Source organism: Fopius arisanus, unplaced genomic scaffold (genome assembly GCF_000806365.1).
Source record: "Fopius arisanus strain USDA-PBARC FA_bdor unplaced genomic scaffold, ASM80636v1 scaffold00030, whole genome shotgun sequence".
NCBI classification, from domain to species: domain Eukaryota; kingdom Metazoa; phylum Arthropoda; class Insecta; order Hymenoptera; family Braconidae; genus Fopius; species Fopius arisanus.
The window spans coordinates 910,555-934,656 of NW_011887769.1; the positions used below are offsets into that span (position 1 = coordinate 910,555).

At 35.5% G+C, this 24,102-nt stretch overlaps 2 protein-coding genes across 2 annotated transcripts; one reads left to right on the plus strand and one right to left on the minus strand.

The window, feature by feature from the left end:
- The first annotated feature begins 64 nt into the window (after positions 1–64).
- LOC105265512 (muscle-specific protein 20) lies at positions 65–23,047 on the plus strand. The gene is made up of 5 exons (XM_011303037.1): positions 65–207; positions 9,376–9,457; positions 18,447–18,576; positions 22,580–22,700; positions 22,771–23,047. The coding sequence occupies exons 1-5, from the start codon at positions 184–186 to the stop codon at positions 22,960–22,962; spliced, it is 549 nt and encodes a 182-aa protein (XP_011301339.1). The 5' UTR covers positions 65–183; the 3' UTR covers positions 22,963–23,047.
- Positions 1,115–5,550, minus strand: LOC105265511 (myophilin). Its single transcript, XM_011303036.1, has 4 exons — positions 5,432–5,550; positions 3,104–3,303; positions 2,030–2,150; positions 1,115–1,930 (listed from the first exon to the last, which is right to left on the minus strand). Exons 1-4 carry the CDS (start codon positions 5,435–5,437, stop codon positions 1,748–1,750), a joined length of 510 nt encoding a protein of 169 aa, XP_011301338.1. The 5' UTR covers positions 5,438–5,550; the 3' UTR covers positions 1,115–1,747.
- Positions 23,048–24,102: the final 1,055 nt, after the last annotated feature.

Sequence of the window (24,102 nt, forward strand, 5' to 3'; positions counted from 1 at the left end):
CACCCACGATATTTTAACACCAACACCCTCAAATGCATGTCATGGATATATATCTCGGCATCGGCCACCGCAGCCCCACAATCTTTTTGTGTGCTTGCGCTAACCAACTCATCGGTCAAATCTTTCGAGTGTCTTCTCACATTTTTTCTTCAAATCGTGTGCGAGAGGAATTACTGGATCATCATGCCTGGACGTCCACTTTGGCAGGTGAGATTTTTCAGATAATATAATCTCGGGGGGTGTGGTTTGAATTCTCTTACTCCTCAGCTGAGTTTGACAGATGGCACACTCTGCAATTTATTTCTTTTTCCTCTCTTCATTATGTTTTTTTCTTGATAATAAATAAGTGATTCTTCTCGGATACGGGGATTTATTTTTTCTTGGGCAGACTAATGTTTCGGGCTCCTCACATAAATATTCAGTATTCAATATTTTTGCAAATACATTTTTTACCGTTTTACCATTAATAAAGATGGATTGTTTACGGAAAACAATGTGGAATGCTTTTCAGTTGTGAGTGGATTATTTTCCGGTTTTTCATTATTTATTATAATATCGTCTCCTTCATCTTCCATCCCTGAATTCCTCGCTGACGTTTCTCTTTCGGGGCTAATTCTGGATTTTACCGGAGTGACTCACGATCTCGCAATAATTTGAAAACATTTTTTCATGTTTTACTTCAGTCGGAGTTCTTTCAACAGCTTGAAGTGAAAAATAACGAGAAATCGGGTCATTATTAGAAATAGAATTAGAAAAGTACCCTTGGGCCTTCGAAATTAGCGCGAAGCCGTGACCTGATCCAATGGAAATTTTTGGATAAAAAAAATCAAGATATTTTAATCTACGGATGAATCCAGAAATAGCGTCATTACCGTAACTCGTGCCAACCAAAGCTTAAGTAAATCATTCTCTTCGTGGTCTCTATATAGCCTCTGTGTTTACGTTTTCTGCGCCATTTTCGTTACCAAGTTGATTATGTTTTTTTTTTTGGAATACCGCGCGAAGAAATGTCACAACACGTGCCGCTTTTCCATCGCGTCTTTGAACTTGTTAATATCCTGCTGATGTTTTTAGGGTCGAGGGGAATGTGGAGTTCTTCAATGAGATGCGATAATAAAATAGAAAATTTCGTTGATTTATTTTTCACTGATTGTCACAAGTTCTGATGACATTTTCCAAATAGACAATGAAAATCACCAATTAAACAATTATTCAATTCGTTTTTGTGTTGCTTTGTTTTTTATTTTGTCAACTGTGTTTCGGTGTATTTGCGTGAGTAACTGCACCCCGGAGGAAAATAGTCTAATCTTCACATTTCAGTCTCAAATCCGAATTTGAATTTTTTTTTAAAATTTGGTAGTGAAATATTAAAGTCAGACGAATTAATCCGTCATTTTATTACACATCGAATCGATCTATCTACAGAGCTATTGATTTTACGACAAAATATCAAGAGCCCTTTTTCGTCAGAAATTTAATTCACCCCAAAAAAGTTCTCTCGAGTTTTTTCGTCACATAAAAAGTTACCGAGATAAATCGATAGATTAATAAATAAAGAACTCACTTCAACCATCATCAATGATTTTATAGTAATAATTTTTCTCCGCAGTGCATGTGTTGTGTATTACTGAGTGTTTCTGTTCGTGTAAATGTTGAGCGAATCGTCAATATTGTCTAGTTAACAATTTTATAAAGCAGATACTGTATTTCTTCTTAAATAGTAATGATCTTAGAGTAATTAGTTTGTTCACATGTGTCTGGTGTTGCCAAAACCGCCGTGGCCAGACTGGCTTGCACCCTTGTTGTAGCCCATCTGGAGGTTCAACTCTCCTTCGTGTGCCCTCAGTTGCTCCTCGGTAAAGGTCCTCTCGTTCTTGTCCGCCATTTTTGGGCCCAAGCGGGGACCTGTGTACTCCTGGTGTTTCTGTGTCTGTCGTAATTCAATGTTGATAATTGGGTTTCGATTGATTTCCAGTATTTCAATTAATTATTAAAAATTATTTTCTCGCTTTCTTACGATTCTACTTACGATTCTGCCCAGGGCGTAGAGGCACAGGGTCACTTGGGGGATGTTTCGTCTCTCAAAGAGATCTGCCGTTTGAAAAATTTCCTCCTGAGGGACTCCGTAGGCCTTAATGGCAGCTTGGAACCTAGAATAATCCACCAACAGTTCTAGTCAATCAAATTAATAAATAATCAAAAAAGTATCGAGTCAAAAAAATTAATAAATCATGAGGGACTGAGTTTTTTCTTTCTAGTAAAAGAACATCTTTCAATTAAAGGAACATAACGAAATTTTCCTGGGAAGCCCTTGCCTGGAGAGGAGTAAAAATTATAAAAAAAGGTTTTCAACAAAAACTTTTATATCTCACGTAAAATTATTGTTTATTACCTCAATTGACTTGTTATAGTTATTAATTGAAATCATTTGGATTTGATTCAGTTCATTCATTTTCATTTGAGTTATTATTTCAATTAATTTGGAATAGATTTTCGTATTGCGAAATTCTTCAAGAAAATTGTGAAGTTGGTAATTGAATGGAAATTTTAATCGGTAAAATATAAATTTTTCTTGGATTCGTATTAAATTTCCGCATTCATCCTCATATATTGTTTTGAAACACTCCCTGCTGTGCTCAGAACTCAATATTGTTCATTAAATATCCATAAAAAATAAGGCATTTAATAATTGTCGATAAATCGATGATAAATCGAGTGTCAAGAAATCGTAACGCTGAAAGTATTCGGCATTTGAATGCTCGAGAATTATTTATCATTTTGACACATCCTGATTTTCACCCTCACACGATATATCGATCAATATATCAATATAATATAATATATATCAATGGAAAGCTAAATAATTTTAATTCAATAACGATGAAGACAACCAAGAAATATTTAACAGCAAAATTTCATTTTTAAATGAAATAAATTTCTCGGCAGTTACGTCTTTCTGTTATTGAGTTGTCGGTATATGTGAGAAAAGGGATTCTATATATTGAGTGAAATTCATAGAACGCTCAAAATAGTTATAGTTATGTAGAGTTGAATGAAAAAGACGTATGTTTTTGGAAAATTAATTTTCTTTGTGAGACCTTACCTTTGAACATTCTCCATCAGTTGGAAATTCGTTCCTTTTGTCTGAATTTTCTTGACTGACCCCGGGGCAATTTTATTGATGACATTACAGAGGACAACTCCATCCCTCAAGATGTCTTCGTATTCACCCTTAGGTAATTTCTCCCCCAAAACTGCTTCGATCCAGGTGAGAACCTCAGCTTCCTGTTCCTTGTTGCGTGGCTGCGAAAAATCGACAAAAATTAAATCCACGAGAAAAAAGTAATATATTCTAAAAAAATTGCACTTGAAATTTTAGATTAAAAAAAATGAAATAACAACAACAACGTGACATGAAATTTCTATAAAATTCTTTATTGAGGGATCTGTTAATTTTTTCATGTAATTTGGAAAAATTCTCCATTTTGAGAACCACATGACAATTAAATGACAGAAGAATGTTGATAATTCAAGTAAAAGTTTTCATGAATTTTCGAATTATTGAAAAGGAAAAAGAATTGTCTCTAAGAAATACCTAAAAATTCAAATTCTCACGAATTTTAATTATTTTTAATTGAAATTCAATTCAAACTCATATAATTGGTAAATGACATAACTATGTGACTGTAATTTCAAGAAATTTCTAACAGAGTAGAGAGAATTCTTCACCTGTTATTGTCCTCAAGATAACAACCAGTCTGATAAGGATTATAATTTTTACTCGGTTCATCTTGTTTTTTGATAACGGCAGGATAAAAATTCTCGAAGAACCAAATATTCTAGGATTGCTAAAACCTCGGGGTGATTTTAAAAATATTTTTTTTTATGTGGAGCTTCGCTCAAAATACTGTGATAAATCGAAGATTTAAAAATACATGAAGGCCCTCGAGCAGCTGTTATCGATGGATCTCCTGTCTCGATACAAGTTGTACCGATTGTCATAAATAAAAACCTCCATTAAACTGTCAGATAGCAATTAATCCTACGCAATCCATTCCTATTTTTTCTCTATCCCTCGATAATCCAGAGTTGTGTCGAGACAATGACGTAAACCACTAAAGTATCACGATAGAAGTTATTATTTATAGAGATGACTTTAAACATCGGATATTTATGATATTTATGATCTCGAAGCCGCAGACTGTCCATTGGCAAAAATTGGGTTGGCAAAATAGTCAAACTGTATTATTTTCGGCGAGTTGATTCGCCGAGTGAAGCGTGTCTGCCAATAATTGTGCGGAACGAATTTCGGCGAATTATGTCACGTTTAAATTCTCCTTTATCTTGCTACAAAATTCCACTCGGGAGAAATTCATTCAGGATTTAGTTATCGTTTTAGCTCTCGCGTAATGGAGAGAAACGATTAAAGAGAAATTAAAACTCATTATGCGAGTTTGAATTCAATTTCAATTAAAACCGCCAGTTTCTCATGTTGAATAATAATTAATTTTTCAACAAACGTTTTTCATTCATTCAAAAGATTGAAAATTCAGGGAAATTATTGCGTGAGTTACCAATATTCAAGTCATTTACTGAATTCTTAATGAAGAATTTTACGGAAATTTCACTTCACTGTGCCGTTAAAAATTTCACGTGTAATTTCCCAACAGCGTTTTTATTTCCATAATTTTCCCACAAACCTAATAAACATTATGCCTTTGAAGTGGAAATTTTACCGAACGAGGGGTCCAATTTAATTGGATCCAATACATTGACCATCAGAATTTGTTGGAGAGTGTTAACTGAAGAGAACTTTTCAATTCCGCCAGAATGGGTTCAGCAACAAATTGGTGTAGTGATAAGAGTGAAGGCCACAGTATTGATAAATATAGATTAATTAGAAAAATTATTAAGTTTGGGAGAAGAACGTGAGGACCTTTCGTCAGAAAACAGTCAGTTATGAAGAAATAGAATTAAAAAATGAATCAATAATGATATAAAATGGAATGTTCGACTCGTCTCATCCCTGGGAATTTTCTTAATGAAAAAACATTCCAACATTTTATTTTGTAGAGCCCTCTGGAGTCGACGTTGGTTTATTTCAGGATTATTTTCAGCATCCCAATAGAACTGAGAATGCATGGAGTTGGATGGAGTGCAGATGGCTGCGTAATCTCTTTGCGTTATTGCACCGGAAATCTAATTTTGTTATTTTATCCCGTTGTTAATTAGAACAAACATAAATTACCGATAAAACGAATTATTGTCAAAGGTGGTTTAACAGGAGCAGCAGAAAATCGTCGTTTAATTGATTAGTTAATTAGGATGAAAGAAGTTGAGAAAATTTAATTCGACTGCGGAGAAAATCCTTGTAGGGGTTGAAATAATGCGAGAATGTTATTACGGTTTGATTGAAGTGGTGGATACGTACCGCCATGGTTTGTTGAGTGATTTATGAAATTATTACAAAATGGGAGATGAGGGCTGCAGTGGGGTAAACTCCGGTGAGGTTTTGGAGAGTGGCAGGTTGAGTGGAAACTAAGTCAAATGTGGGGCGTCGCGACGCTATATTACTGGCATCCCCACCCAAATATCAGTGGAGGGACGTTGGCAATCTTCCCAGTGGGTATTCCCACACCCCCGCCCATTTAATGTTCCTTTTTTTCAGGGTATGTCATCTCTAATTTGTCATTTTTATGTTTTTCCGGTGACCATGGAAACAGAGGCACATTATGTTCTAGTGACGGGAAATTTTTTGTGAATTTCAAAAAATCATGGCTCATTTTCCCCCAGGGGCTCGATGGAAAATTATTTTTAATATTTCCAAAATTTGTTTACCTAACATTTTACAAAATTCTTTTTTTATTTTATTATGTATCAATTTTCTTAGGTATTTAGGTAATCTTAAATTGAGTAATTGTTATTCAATATTTCTCACTGTATCTAAAGTAGAATGAAAACTTGAAAATAATTGATCCACCGGAAATTTCTGGGAATTCATAAAAATGATAAAATTTTAATTTCCCAACACTAGAATTTTTACAGAAAATTTCTCCTCGTCTATTTTTATTCTTGGAAGGAATTAATTAAACGACGGTGGGGTAAAACGGATCCTTCTGTGATTTTTTTATAGACCGAGAAAATAAACTTGTTGATGTCGAAAAAATAATGTCTAGATTCAAGAAAACAGTTTTCTCAAATTTCTACGAAGAAAAAAGTTGCACAAAAATAAGGGAACGAAATCAGAGTCTAAATCTCTGTATAATTCAAAATTAAAATGAATAATTTAGTTATTTAATTTATTTTTATTTTGAGATTATATCAAGGGGCAAGCAACGTACGTGTTTTAAAAGAATTCTCACATTTTATTCAAAGATCAAAACCACTCTTAACATCAAAGACAAATCCCTCACTGTTCCGTCTATACATAATTATCCGACAACATTATGTGCAATTTCCATGGACATATGAATTTCTCCAATAGTCGTTGTAAAAATTATTTGTATGGATCGTGTAAAAATAGGAAAATCGGGGGAGTTGGTGCTTAAGCGTGACAGTGGATATATTAATAAACGCACTTTTCGGAATTACAGAGCGAAGGTCGAGGAACGATAATGGCACTCATACTTCATAAGTATTAACGTAAACAACTTGAGATGTTGGTAAATAATGACATGTTTTTTTAAATTAATGTTAACAATGTCAGGGGTAATAATTTTTGGAAGTGCGCCACTGGTCCGAGGCAATGACGGGTTTAGATTTTCGTCAATCGGCGCTTCACGCGGATTCATGTGTCATTTTGTTCACCTTATTTTACATTACATCTGGCGAGAGACACACTCTCTCTAATTGATAATTAAAGAGTTCATATTAGGTATCACCAAACACTCAGTTCCAACTAATTAAATTAGCCGTGTAATTGAATTTAATTGCACAATTATATATGATTCATAGATTTCATGATCTCTCATCTAACGGTGTTTTAATTAAATTTTATCTAACTATTTTTAACTATTAGTTTTAACTATTTTTATCTCTCGGTTATTGGAAACTATTCAGGAGTTTTGTTTAGGCTGAGATAATTAATTGGTGAGAGAGAGACTTCTTCAGCTTCAGATGAAAATTGTTTATTGAAAGTAATTCCAAATTTTATTTTATATTTCCGTTTGTGGAAAGTAATTTTAAATGAACCTGTCCCTCAAGAAGTGAATTTTATTTCTACTAGAAGGGCGCTTTAGCTATTTAATGTTGATAACGAAATTAATTGTTTAACAGTTTTCTGATAGTTCTTATTTCCTCTTTGATATATTCGGCGGCATATTGGATGAATTTGTATATGAAAATTAAATACATGAAGATAACAGGTTATTATAAATTCTATTCACATAGTATTACTATTTCTGAAAATGTGCTATCATCGATAACTTTTGATCAAATCGATGGCAATGGAAGACCCATAGTGCTAATCGAGTTTTAAATACTGTATTGATAAATAAATTTGTTTAAAACTAGTAATTGAATTTCGGAATTTAATGGTGACTTTACTTTTATGTATATTAAAATTAGAAGAAGAGTCTTCAACTTCTTAATACTAATAACAAATTAATATAATACAGTTAAATAATTAATTTAAATTGTTCTTTCGATTTCATATAACTGTCATTTATTTATTTGTATATTTATTTGCTTTCATTACCTATTTGTTTAGAAACAATAAATTGACGGGAATCTATAAAAAGATTTAAACAGTCAAATAGTTACTTACTTCAGAAATATTTTTCATTATTTGAAATCTAATTGAATAAAAACAAAGATTTTTTATAGTCGATGAATAGGTTTACAAAATTTTTCTCTCAGTGTGAGTGCGTGCGCACGCGTCGACCGCCGCGAAAATTCAAACTGCTGATGCGACTAGTCATCGCCAGACGTCGCACGCTCGACAATTTTTCTCCTGCTTCAGAATCATTTCAGAGTTGATAAAAAACCTCTGGTAAGATTAAATCGTTAGCTTTGCGCAGTGGCGATATCGTAACCAATGAGGTTCTACCGAGGTGCGATTATTGCTAGTTGAAAACTTTTACCAATACCCCGCCAAGACGATGTGAAATACCATCGGCTACGGCAATTTTTGAAAGTTTCTGCGGAAACTGATAACTCAATTCCAAAATAAATGTCCGATCATGTGACCTATTTTTAATAAATTTCAATTCTTTAAGTATCAGCTTTCATTAACAGTTTAATTTTTTTAATCACCTTATTTCATTATTAAAACAGAAATAATTAATTGACATTTTTTGAAAGTTTCTGCGGAAACTGATAACTCAATTCCAAAATAAATATCCAACCAATGCAATCTATTATAAATAAATTTCAATTCTTTAAATATCAGGTTTCATTAACAGTTTAATTTATTTAATCATCTTATTTCATTATTAAAACAGAAATAATTAATTGACAATTTTTGAAAGTTTCTGCGGAAACTGATAACTCAATTCCAAAATAAATATCCAACCAATGCAATCTATTTAAAATAAATTTAAATTCTTTAAATATCAGGTCTCATTAACAGTTTAATTGTTTTAATCACCTTATTTCATTATTAAAACAGAAATAATTAATTGACAATTTTTGAAAGTTTCTGCGGAAACTGATAACTCAATTCCAAAATAAATATCCAAGCAATGCAATCTATTCAAAATAAATTTAAATTCTTTAAATATCAGGTCTCATTAACAGTTTAATTTTTTTAATCACCTTATTTCATTATTAAAACGGAAATACTTAATTGAAATTTTCCAATTGTACGAGGAATAAAATAAATAAATTAGATATAAACGAGTCATTCAGGAAAATGATTTCATCACTATTCAAGAATATCCATGATTTTTTCGACAATTAGCCTGTTATAATTAATTATAATTAGACAATTAATGATAAAATAACAGCTGAAATAAAAAATTTCCGTGGAATTCGTATTCTTCAATATTTAGGACATCTAATAATTAAACATAAGGGGGAAATATCTCTCACTAATTCCTCTGGCTCAAATTGATTTTAAATAATTTGAAATTCCACTGGATTATTGACAAAGTAATCCAGAGGATTACTTTTAAATTTAAATCTCGACTACAAAAATATTGAGAAATTGACTGTCGCACCAGTAATAACACAACCAGGCTTAGAAAATCAGGAAATGGTTCATCCACCCGAAATAATATTTTCCCCTCAACCAACGTCTCATCCACTTACACCAGACCACCCACGCCCATCTCCGTCAATCTTCAACATCTGTACTCAGTAACAAATACCCGAGACATTTGATTGCCCAACTTTGCGCTATTTTTTTCAATGGACCTGAATTTTTCTATTTTTTAGTGCGCGGGAAAACGCGAGCCGGAAAAAGATGCCGAGGCACAGGCCTGGATCGAGTACATCATCGGCGAAAGGTTTCCCATGGGTGAGTCTGTAATTTATTCACTAATTGAGCAGATGAGTTTCCAAAAAAAAAATGCAAGTGGAGAATTGTTTTTCCATTACGTGTGGTATAGTTACTTTCGTTAATAAATTAGCAATAGGTTTATGAAAACCATTTGTCATCTTCAAAAGCCGAAATTAGCATTAATCATCTTATAAATTTTAGCAACTTTAGATGTGGCTATAGCAGTTACTGTAATTCTATGATTTCAAGATCTAATTAAATTCAACTGAAGAATATTCCGCGATAGAGTCGAAATTTTAATATTTCCAATATACGAATTTTAGGCAATCTTGCTATTGCTATTATTTCCATTTTTCAACTCGGTTAACAAATCATTGAAACACATTTTTGAAGCCATGATTGAAGTATTTCATAAATCTTTTCCTTCAGCTACTGTGACAAAATGGATTTTAAAAAACTCGAAAATAAAAAAAGAATTAATGGAATTTTAATCAATATCGACGACTAGGTCTCAACAATTTTGCATGTAAGAAAAAAATGATTTAATTTAAAACATACATACATGCATACATACATACGCACCGAAGGACACCCTCTAAAAAATACATTTTCCGTTTTTTTGGATTACATTTTGGAATGAATCGACATATCAGAGAAAATACAAAATTCAAATTTCAATTATTACAATGCTCCTAATCGGTGACAAAAAAAGAAAAAAAAAATCTCCAGTTTGGATAAAAAATTCCGATGTAAATGAGCATTAGATATAAAAATACAATTAATATCGAAAAAAAAACTGGTTTCAATGGAGTTCAGCAATTAATGGCAATTGAAAGCACTTGATTTAACCCCAGACGCTATAAACCTTCCGAGTCTTCTCTAAATACGAGCTGTCGGTGTAATCAGAGAATCATAACCCGAAGGTGTTGTTCTCGCCCCTATGGTATCGATTATTCGAGGGGTGAAACCTGACCCCAGATATCCATCAACCCCCGATTAAGCCACTTCCCGCCACCTTCTGCTCGCCTATTACCTGGGGGTGGAAAAATCGCTGCAAGCCCTTACAAAATCATTGATTAGGAGTCATCGACGATGCACGGTATCCAACGAGACCAGGAACACAATTCGCCCCTCATCATCGTCTTCAACCCTCAATATTACCTGCTATCACATTCTGGAGCCCTAGTAGCCAGAGGTGGCGAGGGTCTGCAAGCCCTTAAAAAAAATATCAAAACATGCCGACAATATTGAGCGGCATGCAATCCGGATAGAAATGTCGAGGTGCATGACGTTGGAAAAGGTTAAAGGAAGGAATAGGGTGAGTTATTTGTGCGCAACTCGTCCCCAGGATTAAATTCACTGACTTTGGCCTGTTTCCTTGATTATTCCACAGTCAGGGTCCCGGTGGAGGGTGGCTAGAGCCTCCTGGGATTCTCTACTATCCTGACACTGCGCGCGCTTTGTTACGTCACGATCTCACTGGAAATATCTCCCCAAGGCCAATTCAGAAATTCATCAATAGCCTTTGGCTCCATCGCTAAAAATAATTCATTCACATTTTATACTTGATTCAAGTATATTCATTATACGAAAAACAACCCAGACGAAAATATGTATGTAGAATAAATATATATCATTTAAAGCAGCGGAAATTCAATTCTAAAAATTTTTCGAGAAATCCGCTAGATCATTTATAATATTAAAAATTGAATATGAAGTTTACTTGACTTAAGTATTTGAGTTGTACTTTAAAAAATATATGGATAGTTAAAGAAAGTATTCAATGATAATTCAGTTTAATTCCATTTGCTTCTGGTTCATTCCATTTTCAATGTTGTAAATGATTTTGATGATTTTTTAGGAGTGGCAGAAAAATGTTTTTTTTATCGATATTGAATAAGAAGTTTTCGAAATTTTTCGGAGAATTCTTCATCGACAATTCAACTAATTTCTTGAATAATCTGATAATTATTAATTATCAAGTCCAGATTGCACTGGAAAAATTCAAGCTCTCATTAAAAAATCGATTATCATTTAACATGAAACAACCAATTTTCCTGAATTTTCAGGATAAAAGGAAAATTCAGTGATCGTTGTTAATCGAGATTGAATTCAAACTCGCATGGTTGCAGATTCAGATAGTTTTGTGTCTCTAAAACTTTTCGAATCAATACTTCTTTGATGAATTCTTCATTTTCTTCTGGAACGACTTTCCCATTCGATTACAGTTCAGCCTTTTTCAATGGCTCTCTCATCCAATTAGAAAGATTGAGATAAAATTTTCCAATATTAGGATATTGAAAATCGTAACATGAGTTCTTCAGCGCGAGATGCCACCCTGATGTCACGAAGAATACCGTGGAGGTGGCCGAGACATCAGCCCCACCCCCTCCCATTTTTCTCCCCCAAATAAACTGGGGTACATCACAAAAATGGCCCAAAAAAAAAGCTCACTTTCAAAGCCCTTGAAAAACGGCCCGACTTCATCACAGGATCATAAAGCCCAATTGGTCTAGGTATTTTTTCACTGTGGATGAAATAACGTTCCGTAAAAAATTGCAGTCTAAAATAAAAAAATATAAGTTTTTCGTTAGCTCGTATGTTATCGGTTATCAGTAGTACCTAATTTATTAAAATGACTCATGAATTTACACATGAATAAATCAGTACATATACAACAGTAATTCCCCTCACGGAAAAAAAATATATATATGCTAATAATAATATATATATTTCGCATATATACTGTTTTTCACGTGAATTGAATGAATATAGAAATCCTAGAAATAAGCAAATAAATTTGAATGAATTATAATTAGGACATTAATATTAACACATTAACATCGAAATGTCAAATATTCATGTGGATATTGAAATAAAGTACAAAGAGATTGAAGTATAAGTTTGATAGGTGTGTCGCGTGCGCATAAGCGGGGCAGCTCTTATCAGCGAAGGTCTATCGATTATCCGTCACTCGTTCATCATGTTACGTCGCAGGGACGCTAGTGTATCAGGGGTACATAGTTTACTGCCTAGTTTCTCAGTGACACTCTTTCCTTCTCACTCCTCTGGGGCTTGAGAGATGTTGCAAGTGAGCGGCTGATTAAACAATTACTCAGAGAAGCCCAGGGGAAATGGACACGACAATCAGTCCGAAACGTCAGTCATCCGTCCGTCACGACGGCGCAACGCGTCCTGACGCACCAGGGTATCAGCAGATGTTTGAGGGATTTATAGGGTCTATCCCGCGTCTCGACGTCGACGTTGACGTCGGTGGTGATTCAAAGCCTGATATTGATCTCCATAGAGCACCTGCTAGGTTCCAGAGGCCAGTGGTCAGAGACACTTCTGCATGAGGTACCTGTCCCTTCAGTTTGATGGATGGCTAAATCCTTCGACACTTCAAGATGCCAAATACCCGTCAGGGAGTCGTCAATGACGTCATTTTGAGACAAGCTTACCAGGGTTACAGCCCCGGGGGAAAATTTACGAGCTTGCGCTCAACATCACGTCGTCTCGCGCCATTTCAGGGGCTGTACCTCCCACTATTCCATACGTAACACTGTAATATAAAGTCTACTGCACTCTTCAGAATTTCTTGGAATTCCAGTCAAAGTCATCTGCTAAGTCATGGGAATATTCAATTATGAGCTTGAAATTTATTTCAATTAAAAACACAGCGAGTTCGGAAAATAATCAAACCAACACCAACATGAAGGTGATATTTCCCTCCTTGTCAAGTTTTCCAGAAAACTAACACGTTCAATGTGTTTGCATTGACTTACCCTGAAATATCCAATAATTTCGAATCTCTCGTGGTATTAGAATTGCAAAACTTCTGGTGCTTTGCACTTGGGATTTATAACAAGTAAAATCGGAACCGATCACTCCAACGAAGTTATCGGAAAATATCCGATAATTTTTAAGTACTTAGTATTCAGTGGTATTATATTACCACTGAATATTTCTCTCTGTATGACCGTCACCTTTTCTAGACTTGCCTTGGAATCGTTCTATCAAATCTGTCAACCTGTTCAGAAATGTGGTGGGCTGTGGGTGAAACCTGTTGCTCAGTGGAGCTGATATCGTAAATTCGGACGCGGGATGTTGTCCTGATGAGAACCGTGGCTTTGACGTCTTTATGACACAAGCCTGACATTTAATCGATGAGAGAATGACCCGGGCACATGCGCATCACTCCTGTCTGTATGTTTGACCACCAGCATCATCATTTAATTCCCCGTTAAAATACCGGAATGCTCGATTTAATCGCTCCATTTTTTTGTCACTCGTGCAATGAATCAGTCAACCTCGTCGTCATCATGACGATTTTGGGGGTGGAAATGGGGTTGAAACACCCGAAGATATCGATTTCCTGTCACCTCCTGGCGTTTACGGCATTTCATACCTTTTCGTGGGTACCAGGATTTCATCAGTTGGTCCAGATCATTTCGCGTCAAGTGAGAGGAAAATCACTGAAAGCATTACATAAGTCTCAGCAATTTGATACAATTATCTCTCTATGGCATTAAATTCCGCGGATTTCTCCACTCGGATATATTTTTCCAGTCGAAATAAAATCGTTTATCAAATATGAAGTCAGATCTGGGCGACAATGTCTCTTTTCGCGGTTTTCAACTCGAATTTGAGATGAAAACCTCTTCCATCTGCCTGAAACTCTGGTATTCAAGAGCAACCGGGAGACTCCCCAAGGATAAAGTTTCCTCCTACCTGAAATATTCCGCATTATCGTTGAATAAATTCCTGATACGAGATATCTCCAACCCGGAAATCGACTTCCTGGGGTGTAATGATTTCCTGATGCCTCTGGTGAATTGGACAAGTGGTTTTAATGTCTCATTATGAATTGTTTGATATGGAAGGAGTATTGGGGGGGATATTGAAGGCGAGGCGGTGTCAATTGGTTTTAGGGGGTTTAGGGGGAGAGTGGGTGGAGTCGATCGACTGTCGATGGTTTGTCAATCGGGAACGCCGAAGAACGACCAGTTTTGTATTAGGCAAGCAGAGCTGAGGGCGAGGTGCGGACCGTTTTGCCAATGGACGTATCCTCCTGGTCTATGTTCCACCTCGAAATTCCCGAGAGACGTTGATAACACTGGTTATCACAGTAAGAAAAAAATATACCAAAACTTACGTAAGAATTTTCGACTGCATCTTTAATTGACACGAATAAATTTCAAGATAAATAAATTCAACACACGCGGTCTGTAGTTAAATTAATTGAACTAATTAGTTTTACAAATAGTTATTTAAGTTATCGTTATCACTAGCTCTATTTTAAATAGCAGAACCACAAAACCGGGGAATGCAGTGATTGAAGTATAGATATCAATTATTTATTCGGTGGATTTTATGAATATGAGGAAAAATAATAACAAGATAATCATAATGAAACTTGATATCAGAAACGGAACATTCAAGGGTTCAAGGCACGGTAGAGACATATTCAATAAAAGTTATGGAACTCAAGTTCACTTACTAATTACCGAAATGGGTAAGAAAAAATAAGAAAATAGTAAAAATGGTGAAATTTACGTGACGATACCTCAATTTTTGACGAAAAATTCAGACAAAAATGACCAAATGCTTCGAAAAAATTACGCAGGAGTTTCGTAAACTTCTCCGTGAGCAGATTTCGCTCTGTTATTGCAGAATAGACGCCTCATCTATATTGAATATTTCTCTCGGTGTGTTTGTCCGTGTCCTCTGAGTCTGATAATTATCATGACTCACACGTTTCACAGAGAATTACAAATAAAAAATCGTTCAATCATCTGAATTTTTAATCAAATCACAACCTTGAATATTGTTGGCTTGAGCACGAAATTAATGAATAACATCTTGTTGACATAAAACGATTTTCCGTAAAAATGTTACGTAAAAATTATTGAAAATAATCATTTGTGAAATTCCTATTAGATTTTACAGTTTCCAGAAAAATTATATAACTTTTGCGTATTCCTTCAGTGACAGAAAATTTACTGGACATTGCAGATCATGCTTTCTCACGTTTCTATGGGAATTCACCTAAAGTCATTCTTGCTTGCGGATTACGTGAAATGTTCCGTTATTTTTCTTGTAGTTCTCAGGGCAGATGAACTGCAGATTTTATCACAGCTGTTATCACTGGCAGTATTTTTCAAATATATTTTATTTTGTCAGCTGAGTGTCAAGTGATTCCAGGTATTAATAATGATAATCATATTGATCTAAAGGATGATTAAGATAATCACATCAAGATGATTATGATCTCAAATAAATTTTCTCAGGAATTATCAATATATTTAAGAGATCCGTTAGTTTTTTCTAAATAAATTCGGTATTTACAGAAAATTGATAATCAGTGGAGGTCACCCAGGTAATCATCTTTTAGTCCAATATGATGATTATTATCGGAGCGTAATCAGAATCGCCTGGAAATAACTTGATTGGAAATATTGGATTAATAATTAAAAAATACAAATTACAAATAAATGAATACAAATACAAATTTCTTTCAGGTAGATCCAGCAAAAATTTATTTTCCACATTATATTCGAGTTTCAGTAGAAATCAAAAGAATTTATTCAATGCAAATGCATAATTTCGTGGACAAATTGGTGACAATACAAGATATCACTTCCATTTTCTCCGGGAAACTGATATAAAATCCGATTACTTCAGCCATATATCGGATTTTTGTTTTTTTTTTAATTATGCCTGTTTAAGTTCTGAACATTTATGTCAGGTCGTTGTAAACGGAGGAAAATAATTGCTGAAATTAATTTTAACTTTTTTAAATCGTGTAGCGTATAGTGGTCATGCACAATTTTTTGCCATTAATTGGGATAAAAATTAAATAACGCTGATTAAATATTGTATCATGTGAATTTTTATAAATAGAAGTATAAGAGAAAAATCTGAAGCCTTCAATAAATTTTTGGGTTTGCCACTAAAAGTGTACGAAAAAGCAACGTATTTTTTCTAGAAACTGTAAAATTTAACCAGAATTTGATAAACCATTATATTCAAGAATTTTTCCGCAACACTTAAATAAATAAATTAAATTTATTTATAAATTTATTTATATAAGGTAAATTTTACGTGTTTTTTCTAATAATTTTTATTTTACTTTTCTCTCTGTGCAATGGTGTGAAAAAAAATGATAACAACGTAAGCCCGAGTAGAAACCCCCCACCCTGAAAATGAGTGAGAGTATCCATCCCCTCGTATGCTCCCTTAGTATCCCTGAAACTTTCATATTCATAGCCAGACCAGTATATTTCCATCGGGATTTGAATACAACATGGGGCCCGACATGTCCCCCTGATTCCGCAGAATCTCTCATCCATCGGCCATCACTCGAGACCGACTTCCTCCTCTGCTCCCCGGATGTTCCATCCCCACAAATTTAGCCAACGATGTCCCGACAAATATAAAAACACAAAAAAATATATTAACTGATGCCGATGAACCTCCTCCACGGGCCTGAACTCCTGTCCATTGGAGACACATCGCGTCTTGCGAATGGCGTCGAACGGCGCGGAGAACTCACTCTCATCATCCACTCCTCGCCCCGAGAAAAAATAGACCAAATAACAAAAAATTCTTCGACAACTTCAGATATTTATGAAAGACGATATCCAATTGTTTTCTCACCGTTAGAAGGCCCTAAAAAATTCCATGCCCCCTTGGACTCCCTCTTGGGATAATGGGAGTGCAGAAAACACTGCAGGTCGTTCGATTCACCCGTTCGATTATTATTCCGCTGTGACAGGGGCTGAAGTCTGAAAAAAAAAACAATTATAAGGGGATGAGAAATAAAATCGAGTATGGAGAGGAAAAAAAATAGGGGGGCGTCGATAAAGGCGGAGTTCGATGATTGACGCCGGCGCGTTTCGATTTTTCCCCACTTCCTGGTGCCTTCGGCTTTCCAATGAGGACTTTCCAATCATAAAACTCAAAGATAGTTTCATATTTCGGGATTTATGCGGCCCTGATGCCTGTGTATTCATCGGCATTCTTCGGTGATGTATTCGATACTACTGGCAGTTTGCTGACGTCGACATGGCGATAAGATATTTTGGCGGGTCGTATCGCGAAAAACGTCTGGTGTCACTGTACCGGTTATCGAGATTCTCGAAAATTCAACGTTTGCTGAGAAAATTTTGGAAAACTTTCAGTTTTCCTCGGAAGATGAAGAAAATTTTTCGGCTTCTAGAAAATTATTTCTTTCATTTTACAGAATTTAAAGAATTCCTCGAGTTTTCCAACAATTTCTCTATAGGTGAAGCAGAGCTAGCTATCTCAAAGTATAGAATCCTTCACTATTACGTCAAAATGACAATTTTAAACAAATTTATTCTGCATAGATCTTGAAATATCTCCGTAAATAATGGACGTAACAAAAAAAAATATGGTGCCAAATTTATGCAGTTTTTTTCTCGCAATTTTTTTGATTCAGATAGTTTTTCCTCATTTGTGGCCGTTTCAGTTGGAAATTCATTTAAACCCTCACAAAATAGGGACAGACTAAAATTCCCATTGGATTGCAATAAAATTCAATTCCTCCAACAATATGAGAATTACCCTAGTAAATGAGCTTCCCATCAATAATACCATGTTCTAATAAATTAAGAAACAATACTCCAATTTTTTTGAAATTTTCCCAGATTTTTAGAGCATGGCGTTTCTTTTATAGCTTTCAGCCTGATAAAAAAAATACCTAATCATAGAAAAAATGCAAATTGAATATCTCATAATAGAGTATTCAGTCGAATGTTTTTTTAGCACGCGAAATGTAATAAAAAATCAAGGGAAAATTAAAAAAATTATTGCATTTTGAAAAAACATAAAATAGGCGAGACTCCAAAATCCCATCAGAGCAAAAATAATTAATTTTAATTCAAGATGCGCTTGTGTACCTAATCCCAGAGTAAATTTCTTCTGCGAAAATACACTAGAGATATAGCAGAGGTGCACCCACTTATCTGTTTTTATTTTTCAGGCGTGAGCTACGAGGATGCTCTGAGGGATGGGGTGATCCTGTGCAAGCTGATGAATAGGTTGCAACCGGGATGCATCTCCAAGATCAACGTATCCGGAGGAGACTATAAATTCATGGATAATTTGCAGCAGTAAGTAATCGACAAGAGATTCATCGATATACCTGGGGATTTCCTTGGAACGCGGCGGCCCGATGGCTCCGCGGACTCCTCGATGCTCATGGGCTCCTGATACTCATTCGACTTTACGCAATCGACAGTGTTTTGCGTCGAAATACTTCTCGATAAGTGGTCGGTCGTTCCCCCCCGTGTCACATATCGAACGGTCTCTCAAGGGTGCAGTGAAATCGAGATATCGGGTGGTGTATCGAGGGACATCGAGCGAAAAACCCAGCACAAACGAAAGTGAAACTGATTTGCTCTTCAGAATTTCTGATACCCTGGTAAGGAAGCACTGACAGAGTCCGAGGTCGGGACCATCGTTTATTCATGACGAGAAGAGAGATTCTTGCGCTGAGAACTCCTCTATTTCTAATTCCCATTGGAATTTCTTCGGACAATCTTACCCGGATTTTATTCAGTCCTTGAGTATCAAGGGCAAGACACTTTTTTGGGGTTGTGATTTCTGAAAATTGTCGCGGGGGGAAATTAGGGGCTATTGCAATTGCTGTAGGATAGATTAGGTGCTAATCGTCACTTAACGATTTGAGACTTCAATGGCTTTAGCACTTTGCTACCATCCTGATTCGATATTTGCATGTGAGGAGGTGGTCCCTAATGAGTGGCAACTTGGACTACACCGAATGTTCGGCATAGTATACACCAGGAAAAAAATTCGTAATTCTCGCGGGCTGCGCGGAAAGGGGGTGCGCGCTGCGCAGCGCGGCCACTCCGAATAACTCCCTTTCGATGCGGTGAACAGGAGAGAGGAACAAGTAAATCAGTCACGTTGTTTGCCTTTACCCACTAATAGGTTTCACTTAAGTGGCTCTAGTACGTGACCAAAATGTACCAACCGTAAATATTTCAATTAAACTATTTTTAGGATGAATCCATTATTTATAAAAAATCTATGGAAAAGAGTAAAAACAATACGATCATATTACAGACCTATATAAATTATATTTATTATACTATGAGGTCATTATTTCTTGGAGAGGTCTGTGTGGTTTTATGACGAAACTCTACATGAATATATAATTCAATTGCTCTTACTTAAACGTCTATTCATTTATTAATCTGGCTTCCAATTAAAATTAATAAAATCAAAATTCGACTTGCTGCATACTGATATCATAAAACGAATAAGAATTTGATTTTTTATAAATAATAGTAGCAGTAGATTCACACGTCTCTGCACTCTCATCGATTTTATTTGAATTTTCTGGTTGAAAAAGCCTTTCTGAATATGTATTGATGACAGATATGACCTTATTTCTTCACTGTGTGTTTCGTCTCATGGTGCAATTCTATTGGTCGACATTTGGGTCGGAAAGATAATCCCTCGAAAACCACATGAGCTCCAAAATTATCTGGGATTTACCTCAAGGTTCCTTGCAGGCAAATCAAGTCATCAAGTTTTTCAGGAACGTCTTCAACTTGCAATAATTGACTTTTTTATTTATTTATGACAAATCTATCAGGAAGTCTCCAATAATTTTTAAATTCTTGTGGTATTATAAGTGAATAGTTCTTACTCACTTATCGTGTCAACAAAAAATCAGAGGCAAGATGGGGCCATAGGTATTTCGGGCCCAATCTCTGCAGCACATTTATAAGACAGGGCCATTATAATGGTTTCCTCGCTTCTCGTTGTCATTTTTTATTTCAATTGACCTTTTTCTTGGGTTATTTTGGCCCTTCTAGACAGAATCGGGGAAATTCCATCGTCTAGTACACATCTACAATCTACTGTACATTTGTAGACTTTTCTTCTGTCAAATATTTGAACAAAATGACACGATAGAATTATTTAATCGTCTGTACGAGGTCACTCTTACACTTTCTTGAATTTTCCGACATGAGGTCATCTGAGTTTTTCATGATATGAGTTAAAATTCAATCCCAGTTACAAGACCCGTTTTATTAAGTCCCTTTTTATCTTGAAAGTTTGAGAGAATCGGTTTTTATGCTGATTAATCATTATTTTTTCGATGAGCGCGTGAATTTCAATACTCATGAGGAAAATTATATGTAAAAAACAATAGAATTTTCACTAGACTGAAAATTCACGGAAATTATTCTTTGAATTTTCAATATTTTCGCCGCTTTGCAGTGCTTCATTAACGTTAACACAATTACGTAAAAAAAATAAATGAATCTTCAGGAATGAATTCTACGGAAATGTCATGGCACATCCTCGGTGTTAAAAATTTCAAATTTCTCTGTATAAAATTTCAAGTGTAATTTTGCACCAGTGTAGCGCAGGAAAACAAAACTTAAAAATAATCCTAATAAGACTCCACAAGCGAAGACTCACAAAATCCCAATAAAAATGCAATAGGCTCGAATAATAAAAGAGCTGTCTTTCTCTATGACTTTTTTGATGTCCGAGAATTTTCGAAAATTCGTGGAATGTGTTCCCATGTCTAATCTAATATAAAAAAAACGGATCAATTGAATGTTCTGTACTGATTCCTTGATACGAGATGAAAATCGCCCATAAAGATGAATCGAAAATGGTTGGAGGGAGGCTGGAGCAGCCCGAGGGATCCGCCCTCCAGGAATATCCGGGGAGACCGGAAAGTGAGCATTCGGGAAAGACCGAGTGTAAAGAAAAGCTTGGCATGATGGCCCTCCTAGCTCTTACTGTCCTCTGCTACCCTGTGCAATTTCTCAGCTTAGTGACGCGCTTCTATTGTCTGATCGTTAATTGCCCAGTTACTAATTAACGCTCGTTCATCACTCACCAAAGTCCGCCTCCTAAGTCCCCGATTGCCAGCTCTATGCAAATAGTAATGTCTCGAGAGGTCCGGAATTCTGTCACAGAAATGACGCGTCGCGTATCCACATCTACCAGGATATCATGTTGGCTCTGCATTCCATTAAAGTTAACATGGGGCTTATCAGGGTCCTCTTCACCTCCCTGACCGCCTGATTGTCAGCGCGTCTGCCGCATATGAGCACCGAATCCCTCCCACTGTACATCCACATTCCATATCTCAATGTTCCTCATGTTTGCGGCTTTGTTCGAGGCTAAATAACGATTCGCTGAATTACCCGGGATAGCGGATCCGCGGGGAACCGACGTGGTGCCCATTGGGAAAGGACGGCACTTTCAAGCCACTGACCAACCAGAGGAACATGAGGGGAAACCTCCACCAGAAACCTCACCCGCCACATCCAAAGAGGCGCAGATCACTGATTTTATTTTCTAAATTTTCGAATACAGTATTACAATTGTACACCCCATAATACTCCCCATAATACAATTGATAAATGTTCAAAAACGATGTTTTCTAATTTCATCATTATACAGACTACAAAAGTTAATATTCATAAGTTCCTAATCCACTAAATAAAGATGATAAATTAATGGAATTTGTCAATCTTTGAAAGAGGATTTCAACTTTAGAATGAAATGGCTCAAGCAGTGGATTTTATTGATTTTCTGGTCCTAATGACGTCGGAAGTCCTGAAAAAATGTCATAAATATGATGGAGCTTACTAACAATTGAATGAGACGCGTATAGATTGTTTTATTGGACTTTTACAGACTCTTATAGGCCCTTACAGGCCCTTAGATGTCGTATTATACTTTCTTATAACGGATTCGGAAGCTTAGGTCATGAGCTTTCAAACCATATTGGCATAATTCCAGTGAGCAGGAGAGCATGGTCCTGAGAGCAAGTCTTGATTGAATCCGAAATTAACAATTTTTTGGATTTAATAATATTTTCTATTAAAGCATTTAATCAAGCCAAAAAATGACTATATCGTCTTATGATGGTCGAATGTAACGAGAAATAATAGAAAATGGAAATTCCTTGTAATCTTTTTTTAACGATTATAATAATTATTATATACTATATAGTAATTATATATATGCGGGATTAGGGAGTGGTTATTTCCATGAAAAATCATCCAGTTTTTCAAGTAGTGCACTGAAAAATTGAAACATTTTAATTTTTCGCAGGTTCCAGAGGGCCTGCACCAGGTACGGGGTGCCCGACGTCGACCTCTTCCAAGCTGTGGACCTGATGGAGAGAAAGAATCTCGCCCAAGTCACCAACACCATCTTCGCGATTGGACGAGCCGTAAGATATTTTGTTCAAATAAATTTGCGTTTTTTCATTCGATTTTTCGCTGAAATAGTAAAATTTACAGTGCTACAAGCATCCGGAGTGGCGTGGCCCCTGGCTGGGTCCCAAACCTGCTGATGAGAACAAGAGAAACTTCTCTGAGGGTCAACTAAGAGCGGGAGAAGGTGTCATCGGTCTGCAGGCCGGTTCCAACAAGGGTGCCACCCAGGCTGGGCAAAGCTTCGGTGCCACAAGGAAAATTCTCCTGGGAAAATAATTTTATTGAATTTGGAGAATCCTGGAGTAAAATTGTTCGGTTCTTATAAATTGAGTAATAAAAAAAATCGATAAGTAAACCTTAATTGTTCGAGAAAGTTTATTTTTATGTAATGTTCGTTCTCGGGTGCCAAATTATCTTTTTTTTTAGAAATTATTTTTGATCTTTCAAGAATTTCAATCATTCACTATCAATTAATTCACTTGACGTAATTGATCGCAATTGTATAATAAATAAACAAAAAGTTTATTGCAAAAACCATTTTTTTCATCGACCAGGTGATGTCGCATGTCTTCACTCTGTAGATGATAATCAAATATCCAGAGACGGAAATTTTTTGAAAATTAAAAAAAAAATTCACCCTAGTCCCGAGAAAACGATCGAGGCCATTTTGGGGTGAAAATTACTTTTTTGAAAACGCGAATTTTTCGATTAACAAGTGGTTGATTTAATATTTAATTCCCTCGTACGCGATAATGAATCTTTCATCGACGTGGTATACGCGAAAACAAAGAAAAAAGTGTTCTGAAAAAATGAGTAGGAGTTTCACTTAAAATTCCTTTCACTTCAAAAATTGAGGCACGCTCATTTTTATTATAGCGAAGACAGGGACAAAATGGACATCTCAAGAAAAAAAACAATTTTTTCGCGAAAAGCTAATTAAATAATTAATGAAAAACATCTTCAAATGGCTCGGAATATAACCACGAGAAGGGACAAACTGTCGATGAAAATATTTTGTTGGACGGGTGGGGGCAAAACGGACACACTCAAAATTCATTTGAATATTCATTAGATATCGTAATTCTCCATATATTTCCTAATCAAAAAATATCAACCGTCGCGGCTCAATTCTCATTTATCCAAGCCCGATCTATATATCCACGTCTATATCCTACACTTCATTATTCATATAAGCGTTTAATTCTGTGTTTTTTTTATTATCAAAAAAAAAAAATGTGGAAATGAAAAAATTAAAAAATCGGGCGAATCGAAAAAATTCGCGATGTCCGCTTTTCCCTGAGTGTCCATTTCGCACCCACCGCCTCTAGTATAGTTGAAATTCGGTATCGAATAATTATCGTAGTTCCGAATGGTATTGCGTACTTGAAGTCAGGAGTCAAGAGTATATGAAATAAT